We start from the raw sequence: 13,882 nt of genomic DNA on the forward strand, positions 1-13,882 counted from the left end.
AGCTCAGTTCAGTGCTCTGTGGTGACCTAGAGGGGTAGGATGGGGATGGGGTTGGGAGGGAGGTCAAAGCCGGAGGGGATATGTGTATATGTATGGCTGATTCACTCATTACAGCAGAAACTAACTCAACATTGTAAAGCAGTTATACTCAAATAAATATACTTTTATTTGAAAGTGGAGTCTCAACCCTACTGAGCAGAGGAAATGGAGAGTCTTGGTCCCTGCAGACTAGAATCTCTCTATTAGAAATAATAATTTTGCAATGGTGGGAGAGTCATTTTGCAATTATCTCCTGTCCATGTTGGTGATTGGGAAGAGGCAAAACACCTGTCTTAGACAAGGTAGACATTTGTGGGTAGGAAGAGACTTTTCATCTGTAGGAGTTACTGTCTGTTTTGGGAGCCAAAACAGACAATGTTTTAGGATACCTGGAGAGAAAGAGGAAGAGGATTCTTGGTGAAAACTCCTCAATGCACTGTTATCTTTTAGGCAGATGTGGTCTCTCACAGGATTTGTAATAACTGCCTTTGCAAGTGGAAGTGATCAGCTTCCACTTGCAAGTGACTGCCTTGGAAATGGTGATCAAAGAATGGTACTTAATAGAGACGTGTTCTGTGATTATACAGCCCCCATCCTTCTGGGGGTTTCATTGATTATCTGTCTCTGTGTGGACTCCTAGCTGCAGCCTCAGGAACTCACCTGATTTCAGTGTATTCCTTTGTCATCTAGAACTACGGTTGACAGTCAATACTAATTTTAAAAAAAGTATCACTTTTAAGGAAAATTTTTTTCTAAAATTAACTTATTTTGTACTGGAGGATACATACTGTGCTAAGTCACTCCAGCTGTGTTGGACTATTTGCAACCCGATGGATTGTGGCCCCCCAAGGCTCCTCTGTCCATGGGATTCTCCAGGCAAGAATACTGGAGTGGGTTGCTGGGCTCTCCCTCCAGAGTGGCCAATTAACAGTATTGTAAAATTTCAGGTAGACAGCAAAGGGACTTGCCATAAATATACATGTAGTTTTTTCTTCTTTTTACTTTTTATCCTAATATTTTCATGTGGGGCGGGAGAGAAGTCCATAAAGAAAAATATACTTTTATACCCAGAGGTGTGCTTTAAAGAGACCTTGTTGTTTCATTTTATGACCCAACCTAAAACCTCGGGATTCCTACAACTTTCAAGCCCATCAAGGCAGCCATTCCATCAAGACCAGTTCGAAGTGTCAATGATAATCCCATTTTATGAAAACCACTTTGAACATTTAAAAAAATCTCCAAGCAGTTGAGCCAATTCAACCCCTTAGTTCTGTTTCCCAGTGATAATTTGTTTCTGAACATGTTTTCAACTGATTTTTTAAATAAAACATTTACACTGAAATGACTCCCCATCTTAGGTGAGTTTGATTGATTTCTATTAGAGTTAAAAAAAAAATCATAGGATTTCTGAGGCTGTGCACTCTTAGTTTGATAAACGAAGTAACAGGGATAAAGGGTAGGTGGTTACCATGGAGACCATAACATCTGATTTGAGTAGCAACAGATAGGGCAAAGTAACAGTACCATACTAAGCTGAATTATAATGATGATCAGCAGTTGAGAGAGGAAATTTAAATGTCTAGGCTCTACTTAGCAACTGATCAGTCAATCAATACATGAATAGCAGTATCTACACCTTAGCTTCATATGCATGTATCGTACAGATCAAAACAGAAAGAAAATTGCAGCCTATGTGAAAATTAAGAGTCCTTAAGCATATTTGGAAAATACTTTTAGGTGAAAATAAAAATCATTCTAATTTCCAAATTTTAACTATTCATCCTCAGAATATCAGGATAAGTTTAAACTACATTGACATTAGAAGATTTCAAGGTTTAAAAGAAATGCAAAGAGTTGTTGATCTTTCAGGCTGAGGGGACCTAGTTTCTCAACTTGGAGTTGCTACACAAAAAGATAAACTTAGAAGTTCTGCATCCCTAAACCATCCCTTTTTGAATACTCTTCCTGCCTAAAGGCTGATGTAAGCAGGCACTTCCTGGCCTGGGGGAGCCGGCAGATTCCAGTCTGCCAGCTGAAGAATTAACTCTACAGTGTGAATAACTTTGTTTACTCACTTCTGCATTTTAAAAGAAGATACCGACTAGCACTTCAGTATTGGAATTTCAAATACCAGCGGCCAAGCTGGACTGTGGGATGGGACTGGGGGTTAAGAAGTCTTCCGGGCTCCCTCGGCAGACTCCCTGGGCAGGCGTCCACGTCCACCACCTTTCCAGCACTAAGGCATTTTTTAGATGAGAAGAGAAAAAAGAGAGAGAGAGGTGAGTGAAACAGTCAACATCTGGAAAATGATTTGTAACTGCTTTTAAAAGGGTGGAATGGGGAAAGTAATCCCGTCTCTTAAATTGGCCCTTTTGTGTTGCAAAGCATCTCAAACTAGCTCTGCCACTAGCCTGAGCAGGCGGCCCCACCTGCTTCACTCCTCAGAGGATTTGGCCCCAACTCAAGAGCGTCAGGAGTGTGTGTTGACGGGCGGAGTTGATACACCATAGACTCGGCCAGGAAGAGGGGAGCAGAGCTGACTTTGGGGAGCAGTTGCCTGCTATGCTGAAAACCTCTGGAAACTGGCTAAGGAGCTGTGGTGAGAACCGTGCGGCTTTTGTCAGACCCATTTCTCTTGAGAGACCAGTGGGGAATCATGGCCAGGGCTATGAAAAGAGGACAGCAGAGGCCCCTCCCCTCTCCCTCCCTAGAACTGCAACGCCTGCCTTTTCTTAGCACCCACTGCTTGGAGGCATCTCCTTAAGGCTGTTCTGTTTTCTTGTCTGTTGCTGTCTGTGTTCTCGGGGAACAAGAATTAGTGAATTTTTCTCTTCCTGTGCCTCAGTGCTGCCCCTGAACCACACTCCATGAGTTTGATTCACCACTGGCCTCTTCATAATAAATCTGCCTCATGTGAGCAGTTGATGGTTGATACTGTGTACCAGAGAGAGATTTAGGAATGTGAAATTCTTGTGGCTGACTTAAATGGGTTCCAGAAATGCCTGGATCTACACTGATTTCAGATCAGATATGTGATGCATGCAAGTTCTGTTCAAATAGCCAGAGTCTGTGAGAGACAGAATGGTTCTAATGTGGGGAGTGAGGTGGGCTTACAGGTCTGAAAGAAACAAGAGACTTAGGGGCTGAAATCCCACTTTTAAGCCATGTAATCTTGGGAAACCAGGGAACTTTGTGCCTTCAGTTTTCTCAGTTGTAAAATGGGAATGACATTACTTACTTTGTAAGATTGAAAAATTAGTTGTATAGGTCTAGAGGACAGGGACCATAATCACCTTATTTAGGGGGTTAAACATCCAGAGAAAATCATTTATTAACACTCTTAACTTAGTAGTTGAAAATGTCAGCTCAGATCATTCTGCCTGCTTTCAGATCGCAGCTCCCTCATGGTTTGCTGAAGTTGACTGAATAACATATGCCTGTTTCCACATCTGTAAAATGGTAATACTAACAACAAATATTTCATGGATCTGTGAGGATTTAAAGAACCAATGCTTCATATATCAGGTTGGCCAAAAGGTTTATTCAGTTTAAAAAACAAAACAAACCCGAATGAACCTTTTGGCCAAGCCAGTATCAGCCCCTCAGCAGAGTTCAGCTCGGTGCTCTGTGATGACCCAGAAATGTGGAATGGGGAGGCTGGAAGGGAGGCTCAAGAAGGAGGGGATATATGCATTCATATGACTGATTTACCTTGTTGTACAGCATAAACTAACACAACATTGTAAAGCAACTATATTCAAACAACAACAAAAAATGAAATAAACAAGCTCCTCAGCACTATGCCTAGCACACTGCTGCTGCTGCTGCTAAGTCGCTTCAGTCGTGTCTGACTCTGTGCGACCCCATAGACGGCAGCCCACCAGGCTCCCCCATCCCTGGAATTCTCCAGGCACACAGCAGTCAGTAGTTGTTGGCTGTTGATATTATGAGGCAGAAATCTGACTGTGGAGCTAGACAACTGGCCTCCCTAGACTAAATTCCCAGGTGGCGCTAGTAGTAAAGAACCTGCCTGCCAATGCAGGAGACATAAGAGGGATTCCATCCCTGGGTCAGGGAAGATCTGCTGGAGGAGGAAATGGCAACCTACTCCAGTATTCTCGCCTGGAGCATCCCATGGACAGAGGAGCCTGGTGGGCTATGGTCCATAGGGTCACAAAGAGTCAGACATGATTGAAGTAATTGAGCTTACACACACCCAAGACTAAATTGACCTCATTTTTTAAAAATTTGACTGCAGAGGCTGGATGAGATGAGTCCTAAGGAGCCGTCCACCTCTTACCAGTTGTGTGCCTGGGAGTATCCACATGCCTATAACATAGACTTACATCTTCCTTGGTAGGGGCCATACATTGAAAATTCATACATTTTATGATGGGAAAAAAACAACCCAACATAATATACATTTGGACTTAAAAACCATAGCCAGTGCCTAAAACCAGATGTATCATTTCATATATTCCTGTGACTTGATTTCCTGAAGAATGTATTTTTGCAGCCTTAGATTCTACTTTGCATGTTCATAGCTTTGGAAATTTGCATCCAAACACTTTGCACTGGTTTTAAGAGATTTACCCACACAGGTTGGCTGAGAATGGCACTTGGTAGCATTTTCAGTTTCTGGATTATTTTTGAGAAGGAACCTTAACCTGTATCTCTGCATTCTGCTGTCAGTTAATATGTATCTGACATTATATTTGAGCTGTTGGCAGCCAGTTTAAAAACCAGCCCAGAGTCACTCCTCACTGGGCCTCTGGGCAGGAAGTAGATTTGCTGGGCCAGGGGATTTGCATTATCTTCAGACTGGGAGCACCCACTCCCAACATTTCCTTTGTATTTTATTCTTGCCATATTCAACTCCCCCCCTTACTAAGTAGCTTCCCACAATTTCTCTCTAAATCCCTAATGGGTGCTCTGAGCTAAGCGAACACCCTCATTAAACAGAACAATTAATCACAGGTTTTCAGAATTAATTTGTTTGGTTAAGACCACCAAGAGGGCAGGGACTGTGTTTTCTGATGCCTGGTATATAATAGAGGCAGTTTTCGCTTTTGCATCATAGGCAGAGATCATAGAGATGACATCTTAATAATCAATGGGGAACAAGTACCATTGGCTACGATACTGAGCAAGCAGCTTTTCTATGCCTTAGTGAGCTGCCACAGTCCTTTCTAGCTTTGGATCAGCTTCCAACCTTTTATCCCTTGTACTTCAATGTTATGAAATATCTCTGAGAGTTCTTTTAATGTGCAGTTTTTTGCCAGTGTTATTTCCTCTGGGACATCTTCATCCTTTCATCCCAACCACTTTCTTCGTTCATGTTCCTAAGTTTGCCTTTGGTCAAGTTCCCCTGACTGCGTATCTGGTTTTTCTCAGACGGTGGCAGTGTCAATATTCCTACGATCAGCTATGGCTTCTAAAAGTCCACTGTTCCATTTGAATTTCACTTACAGCATTATCACTTTTTGTTTCTTTGCTGAACTTCAGTCTTCGCTGGCTCCATTTCTGTAAAACGTTGTGTGGGTCTACCACCAGGAGATGAGGAAGCAAAACAACTACATGCTTTGCTGTCTGTATGTGAACTGAACAATAGGTCTGAAGTGACCCATTCCCAACAGACTTTGAAAGAACTGACCTGATAAGTCTCGGGGAACATAATGTGCATCTGTTATTATGTAGTGACTGTCGACCAAAGAGCTAGTAGCAAGTTTATAGTTTACTTACTCACAGTTAATATACCGTGGTAACTGAAATTTGAATCTTGTTGTTAGGGAACTGCTGTTCCTTAATTAAGCCATAGTAATTGAAATTCATGCGTGTTCAGTTCAGTTCAGTTCAGTTGAGTCGCTCAGTCGTGTCTGACTCTTTGCGACCCCATGAACTGCAGCATGCCAGGCCTCCCTGTCCATCACCAACTCCTGGAGTTCACCCAAACTCATGTCCATTGAGTCGGTAATGCCATCCAGCCACCTCATCCTCTGTTGTCCCCTTCTCCTCCTGCCGCCAATCCCTCCCAGCATCAGAGTCTTTTCCAATGAGTCAACTTTTCGCATGAGCTGGCCAAAGTACTGGCGTTTCAGCTTTAGCATCAGTCCTTCCAAAGAAATCCCAGGGCTGATCTCCTTCAGAATGGACTGGTTGGATCTCCTTGCAGTCCAAGGGACTCTCAAGAGTCTTCTCGAACACCACAGTTCAAAAGCATGAATTCTTCAGCGCTCAGCTTTCTTCACAGTCCAACTCTCACATCCATACCTGACCACTGGAAAAACCATAGTCTTGAACTATGGAAAAACCATAATTCCAACCATTTGTTGGAACCACACAAATAAAAAACTGCCCATAGATAGTTGCTTAATAATAAATATCTGTTGAATGAATGAACATACTCATGCATTCACACTGATCTCAGTTTTACAGTCTGAGTGTCCTTTTAGCCTTGCCCATAACTATTTCTCTTCTCTTCCTTCCTGGACATAATAAAATACCCAAAGTGTTAGCTGGTCTTTGCAACCCAATGGACTGTAGCCTGCCAGGCTCCTCTGTCTATGGAGTTTCCCAAGCAAGAATAATGGAATCAGTAGCCATTCCCTTTTTCAGGGGATTGTCCCAACCCAAGTATCAAACCCAGTTCTCCTGCATTGCAGACAGATTCTTTTCTGCCTTATCCACCAGGGAAACCCTAAATAGTAGGTAAAAACATGTCTACTACAAGCTAGCTTTGAACAAGTCATTTAACTCTTGGGTCTCATGTGCTAAAGGCCCAGTTACTTATTAAAATTCTTCCTGATTGGGACTTCCCAGGCAGTTCAGTGGTTAAGACTTCTTGCTTCCACAGCAGGGGATATGGGTTCAGTTCCTGGCTGGAGAACCAAGATCCTGCATGCCATGCTGCATGGCACAGCCAAAAAGAAAACAAATTCCCTGAATGCCTAGCTTCACTTCTACAATAAACGAATACAATCAATAGATTTATACATTAAATTCAAAAAGGACTCTCAGGCTCCAAGTGTTGATCATTTTCTCCCCTAAGAGCAGACTCAGGTCTTGGCAGGGGAAGCTTCTGAAATCCTGCCTCCACGAAGGATGCTCAGACCCAGTGGGCAGTGGGAGAGAGGGGTCTTATACTGACAGAACTTACCTGATCCAATTCTCTTACTGTCCTAAAATCTAGTAATTAAAAAAAAAGTAGAGGATGTCTAGGGGAGAGACTCAAAGATAATCCTAAATTCTACCTGGCCTTTGGTCTCCAGGAGTTTATATTCCAGAATGGGCTGTGAACCCTGGAGACCTGTAAGCAGTAAGAGTGGTGGGTACCAGCACAGGCTTGATCTGAGCCAGTTTCAGGGCTGGATCTGTCACTTCTAGCTCGGTAAGCTTTCGCAAGTCACTTAGATTCTCAGAATCTCCTTTCTACATCTGTGGAATCTAAGAATTATCTCTCAGGGTTTTGAAGAGTTTTGAACAAGATAAGGAATGCAATGTACATAGAGTAGTATCTTTTGTAGGGTAAGAGCTTGGAAAACAGAAACGATTTTCATTACTGAGACATGATTTGAATACATGTTGTCTTTTTTAAATATTTATTTGTTTGGCAGCACTGGGTCTTAGTTGTGGCATGCGGCATCTTTCAGTTGTGGCATGTTAGATCTAGTTCTCTGACCAGGAATCGAACCCGGGCCCCCTGCATTGGAGGTGTGGAATCTTAGCCCTTGTGCCACCAGGGAAGTTGCAGATGTCATTCTTTTCACTAAGATTGCCTTGTCTTCAGTGTGCAGAGTTCTGGTTGCAGAGTGTAATATACAGGTGAACTTTATGAAAGCTATCCAGCACATTCATGAGGGACCAAGGCTAAGATCTTTGTTTTCTCTTGCCTCCTTATTGACATCCATTGGGTAATTGAGAATCTATATTATATTCTGCTTTTGTGGAGTTGGTCCCCTCTATTCTTTTGGAATCCCTCCTTTGGGTGTGTTCAGAGGCATTTTCAAGAGCGAGTCACTCAGGTCACATAGTGGCAGGGCCTCACTTGCTCATCTGCTGACAGTCCGTCTCTCCTAGAAAGAGCAGCTTGGCGCGGCAGCATCCTCATCTGGTTGCTGTGTGTCCCCACAGCCAGACACACACACTTGGAGACTTTTTGAAAAGTCACTGTTGTGCCTGACTGCTGGGCCGTGGGTCTCAGTTCTGGCCGTGTGGGGCACTTAACAAGTGGAGCTCTGCCCAGGGATCCTGATTTAGTCGGTCTGGAGTGGAGCCGAGGCACCTGCATTATAAAAGTGGTTCCCAGGTGAGGCGCAGGCAGAGCTGAGAACTGCTGCTCTAGCGCCAACAGGCACTAGCGTCTAAGAACACAGCCAGCCCTGGTTGCAGGTGCCTGCACGTGACTGTGACCTTCACTTGTCGGCAGACTGAGGCTCAGCTGGCCTTGCGGTGTGAGAACCTGGCTGCTGCCCGTTCTCCTTACCTGCGCAGGGGGCGGGGGGAACGTTTACTTGTGTTGTGTCATCAGAGAGCAGTCCCACTCCTCTTGACTGAACTTTTTATAACAGCTGCCTAATTGGTCTCCTTGATTCCGTCTCCCTCTCTTAACCTGTCAATCTACCCTCCACTCTGCCAACAAAGTCATCTTGCTAAATCAAAAATTCCATTGTTACTCCCTTACTCTTCCTCTTTCTTCTTCTTTTTTTTTTTTTTTTTACATTTTGTGCGATCTTAGTTCCTGACCAGGGAGTGAATCCCCACCTCCTGTACTTGAGGCATGAAGTCTCAACCTCTGGACTGCCAGGGAAGTGCCCTCTCCTCTTGTAGCCACAAAGAACTGTTCCTTGTTTCCAGCATGTGATGTTTCTCAGTACCTTCAAGCGCGTTATTTCCCCGCCAGAACACTCTGCCTCCCAGTTAATAGTAAAACTTTCATAAATAACAAAATATTTCTCTATTTGAAAATTTAATCTTTTTTAGATCCCATGCCACGTGTTCTACACATGTATATGTTTGACAAACTCTCACTGACTTTACAGGCCCAGTTCTAGACCTTCTCTGAGAAGACTTCTCTATCCTTCACTACTCATCAGCAGCGTGTGTACTTTCTCTGGACCCAGAGAACACTGTCAAAGAATTCAGCATCTTGCATTGTAATTTTCTGTTTATGATCTACTTTCTTCCCAAGGATATGTGCCATGTTTGTGTTTGTAATTGCTTTAGCGGGCTTCCCAGGTAGCTCAGTGGTAAAAAAAAATCTGCCTGCCAATGCAAGGAGACACAGGAGATGCTGTTTCGATCCCTGGGTTGGGAAGATCCCTTGGAGAAGGAAATCGCAATCCACTTGCCTGGAGAATCCCATGGACAGAGGAGCCTAGTAGGTTACAGTCCATGAGGGTGCACAGAGTCAGACACGACTGAGCCCGAATGCACATATGCAACTGATTGAGCAGAATGGGCCACCAGGGGGATTGGGAGCAGGCTTGAGGGAAAATCATCTTCAGTCCTAAAAAAACACCTGGATGCAGATGGTTCACTTGATAATGGATTGTTAACTCTAATAATGTCATTTCTTGTAAGTCACTGGGGGCACAAAAAAGAATTATCCCAAAAATAAACTAAAAATATTAAAAAGAGAAAAAACAGTGTCCCAGAGGTTCTGCCTTTATACACAGAATTCCAATTGCTGGAGCACTTACTTCCCAAGACAGTCTAAGCCACAGTCAGCAAGACTGCCTAGATTTCTGTGCTTAGCTGACCAGAGCTCCCACCGTAACATCATTGGGTTCACTTTATTACCCAAGAAGGGCTGGATTCCATTGCATCATCTGTTTAGAGGCATTTTACCAAAGAACCAATGAAAGGCAGCCAAAGAGAGCTGTGCATTTTAAAAATATTTTACTTATTTCTTTGGCTGCACCAGGTCTTAGTTGAGGCATGTGGGATTTAGTTCCCCGACCAGGGATCGAACCCAGGCCTCCTGCATTGGGAACATGGAGTCTTAGCCACTGGACCAGCTGGAAGTCCCAGAGCTATGCATTTTTGTGTGTATACTTTTTTTGGGGGGCGGCCTGTATTTTTACAGGCAGACACTGTAATCAGCTGTCATGACAGCTATAATCAATTAGCTTATGGGCTGTTTTTCTCCATCTGTACTAATTAAATAGTTGCTTTTGTTTTTATTTTTGTTTTTCCTTGCTACTGTTGAACCATGTGACTAAGCCCCTAAAAACCTTCAGCTGCTGTTCTTTCTCTCCTTTCTCTAACTGTTCTTCCTTTAAGACATGGCAGTAACCCATTAATCTCCAGAGAGATTTGCAAATATCTGCCTTCATATCTAGGAGTTACTTATTTGAAAAATATACTCAAGTAGGTCCTTTATGGTTAGCTCAATAGATATGAGTTTGAGCAAACTCTGGGAGATAGTGAAGGACAGGGAAGCCTGGCATGTTGCCATTCATGGGTTCACAAAGAGTTGGACACAACTGAGTGACTGAACTTCTATTGTTGAAGTAAAAAGCAAGAAATCAGAAAATATTTGTTTCTTTTGAAACTGAGATTTTCCCCCAATAAATCACAAGATAGAGATGCTTCCCTGACAGTAAGCTTAAGAACACAGCAGAGAAGTTTTAAGAGTTGGGCAAACATTTCAGCTAACATGGCTGCACAAGTCTAGAACCTAAGCTAGAAACAAAAAGAAAAGTAAAGATCTAGCGTCTGCCTGCAATGAGCTTAAAGTCTAGAAGAAAGATTTATTAAAAAAAAAAAAAAAAAACCCAAACACAATAAAGCATTAAGGATGAAAGAAAACACCCATGTTTCAAAACATTCTGTTATGTGCTCAAAAGAAAATTGTCCCTGACCTCTCTGTCTTCTGATTTCTATCTGCAAAATGGGTATAATCCATGCCAGTAATCTAATTCTTTTTAGAATTCATTTTAATGAGAAATTGAAAGGATTTTGAAAGTCTTCATACCCTTAAGGGTATTATATGGATTCCATGTTAAAACCATAGTGCATTTAAAGCAATGCTCATTGAACTATTAATCAATTTTTATCACTAGCTCCATACAAAACTTACTGAGGGACCCTGAAGTTCTTATAGAAATGAAAAACAGAGCAACTAGAATTAATTTCACTGGTTAGGTAGGAAAGGCTAGGAGGTGAGGATAAGACCCCCTCCAAGGACCCCAGAACTTGCTGCCAAGGCTATTGACTTTTTGTGGTCACTTTTAATGACTGTTCTTTTTACTTGTCTGTGGCTTGGGGCTCTGACTATAGATTTATGGATGCACAGTTTTCTTCAACCAGGAATTAAAATTTAACGAAAGCAAAATCCAAAAGCAAATAATACCCTAAAACTGTGTTCCCGCCTTTGAATGCAGAAAAATAGGATTTTTTTATAGGAGTTTTAAAATGTATTCAGCAGATCTTTATTCAGTACTTGCTATGTGCTGTGTATGGCCCTAGGCATTGGAGGACAAATCAGACATGGTCTTTGTCCTCATGGAGCTTAGAATCCAATTACGGGCCAACTGCAACACAATGTAAGCAATGCCATGGGGGGCTTAGACACTGCCCAGGTAGGAACTTTTAATGCATCTTGACAAGAGGATCATAGAAGGCTCCGTGCAGAAAAAATATCAAAGCCAGGATGTAAAATTCTGAGAAATTAGCCCTGAAGAGTGGGAAGGAGGAAGAACATTAAGGAGGAAAGTAGGACAGCATGAAGGCGCCCCTGTCCTTGGAAGTGAAGCAGTTTAATAGGTTGGCGTTTAGACCAGTGTCTGGTGGAGCCTGGATTGCTAAGGAGGGCCCAGATCACACAAGGATCTTTATGCCCAACTGGAGTTTGATTTTTTGTCTGAAAGCAGTGGGGCCAGTTAAATGGTTTTAAGCAGGAAAGGGACAGGATCAATATTGCCATTAGGAAAAAAATCTCTTATCTCTGCTGTGAAAAGAATGGAGAGGAGAGGGGACAACCATCAAGAAGATGGGATGAAGATTCTTAGTTTAGGGGTTGAAAATTCAGATGTAGGTCTCACTAGCTGCTTTCACTGTAAGGAATTACAGTGTGCAGGACTGTAAGGATTACACTCCTGCTCCTTCCCAGGCTTTTTGAATACAAACACTCCCTTTCAAACTACCGAGAATGGTTTTTAGATTTTGTTGATAGACATAATACTTACTGATTCTGTGATACTTTGAAACATGGAATTGATGTTGGCCAGTCGCTCAGTTGTGTCCGACTCTTTGAGACCCCATGAACCGTAAGCACGCCAGGTTCCTCTGTCCTCCACTGTCTCCCAAGGTTTGCTCAAATTCATGTCCCAAGTGGATCAGTGGGTAAAGAATCCACCTGCAATACAGGAGACGCAGGTTCAATCCCATGGACAAAGGAGCCCGGCGGGCTACAGTCTCTTCACAGAGTCACATGTAACTGAACAGAAGCACAAGGATGTATACGTAGGTGACATTATGGATTCGGTCTAGGGAATATTTGGTGCCTTTTAGAGGATTCTTTGCCAAAACACCAAGGATTCCTGAGAGTTTTTGTCCCTCAACTTGAACCTGGAAGTAAGGAGGCTTTAGAATTGTAGTTATCAGTAGTCTGTTAGCTAATCTTTTTCAAAGGGTTGATGCTATTATTTATTAAGCTTGTGCAGTCACTCAGTTGTGTCTGACTCTTTGTGACCCCCATGGCCTGCAGCACGCCAGGCTTCCCTGTCCTTCACTATTTCCCAGACTTTGCTCAAATTCACGTCCATTGAGTCGGTGATGCCATCCAACCATCTCGTCCCCTTCTCCCACCTTCAATCTTTGCTGGCATCTTTTCCAGTGAGTCAGCTCTTCGCACCAGGTGGCCAAAGTATTGGAGCTTCAGCTTCAGCATCAGTCCTTCCAATGAACATTCAGGGTTGATTTCCTTGAGGATTGACTGGGTTGATCTCCTTGCAGTCCAAGGAACTCTCAAGAGTCTTCTCCAACACCACAGTTCAAAGGCATCAGTTCTTTAGCACTCAGCCTTTTTTATTGTCCAGCTCTCATTGTCCTTACACACTACTGGAAAAACCATAGCTTTGACTATATGGACCTTTATCAGCAAAGTAATGTATCTGCTTTTTAATATGCTGTCTAGATTTGTCATAGCTTTTCTTCCAAGGAGCAAGTGTCTTTTAATTTTGTGGCTGCAGTCACTCCACAGTGATTTTGGAGCCTAAGAAAATGACTGTATCCAATAGCTTTACAAGTACTAGTTCATTTTATAAATGGGAAAACAAATGTTAGAGAAGTCAGTAACTTGCTTTGGCTTCTGATTGACATTACTTCAGTACCTCCTGGAGGTTAAGTGAATTGAATGTTTGAATTTCAGTTCTACCACTTACCATCAGTGTAATTTGGGGAACTTTATCTCCAGTAGTATCAGTTTCTTTATCTGTGAAATGGGTATAATAGCTATCACATGGGATTAGAGTATTATTACAGTAGATAATGGATATGAAAAATCTTGATAACTTTCAATAAACTGTCTTCCCATTGTACGTTCTTCTCTTATTCCTTCTTTATCCTTTCTCCCCACTTCCCTGGCATCTGCTTACATGTTTGTCCCTCCTCTATCAATTTTCCTTCTCCTGATTTCTTTTCTTTTTTTATTCTTCACATTTTATTAAATCACTTTTAAGTGCTTATACAGTTATTTTTTGTTTTGTTCTTAAACAGCAACCATTTATGTTTTGTTAAATTGCTCAAGAATCAAGTTGCTCTGGATCTGTGACCCTTTGTAGAAAAACGTTCTCACTAGCACATCAATGACCTATAGTACATTTTCAGGTCCACTCTGGCA

General features: G+C 42.4%; 1 protein-coding gene across 33 annotated transcripts in view; it reads left to right on the forward strand.

Moving 5' to 3' along the window:
• DLG2 (discs large MAGUK scaffold protein 2) overlaps nt 1-13,882 on the forward strand; it is a 2,352,634-nt gene that overhangs the window by 2,080,539 nt on the left and 258,213 nt on the right. Inside the window, exon 1 of one of the 33 annotated variants that reach the window (XM_045165957.1) lies at nt 540-2,638. The exons of the other annotated variants lie outside the window; for them this stretch is intronic. Coding sequence (XP_045021892.1) covers nt 2,602-2,638 — 37 coding nt within the window. The 5' untranslated portion in view covers nt 540-2,601. Of the gene's footprint in view, nt 1-539; nt 2,639-13,882 lie in introns of those variants that run through there. 33 annotated transcript variants of the gene reach the window in all.

Source organism: Bubalus bubalis, chromosome 5 (assembly GCF_019923935.1).
Source record: "Bubalus bubalis isolate 160015118507 breed Murrah chromosome 5, NDDB_SH_1, whole genome shotgun sequence".
NCBI lineage: Eukaryota > Metazoa > Chordata > Mammalia > Artiodactyla > Bovidae > Bubalus > Bubalus bubalis.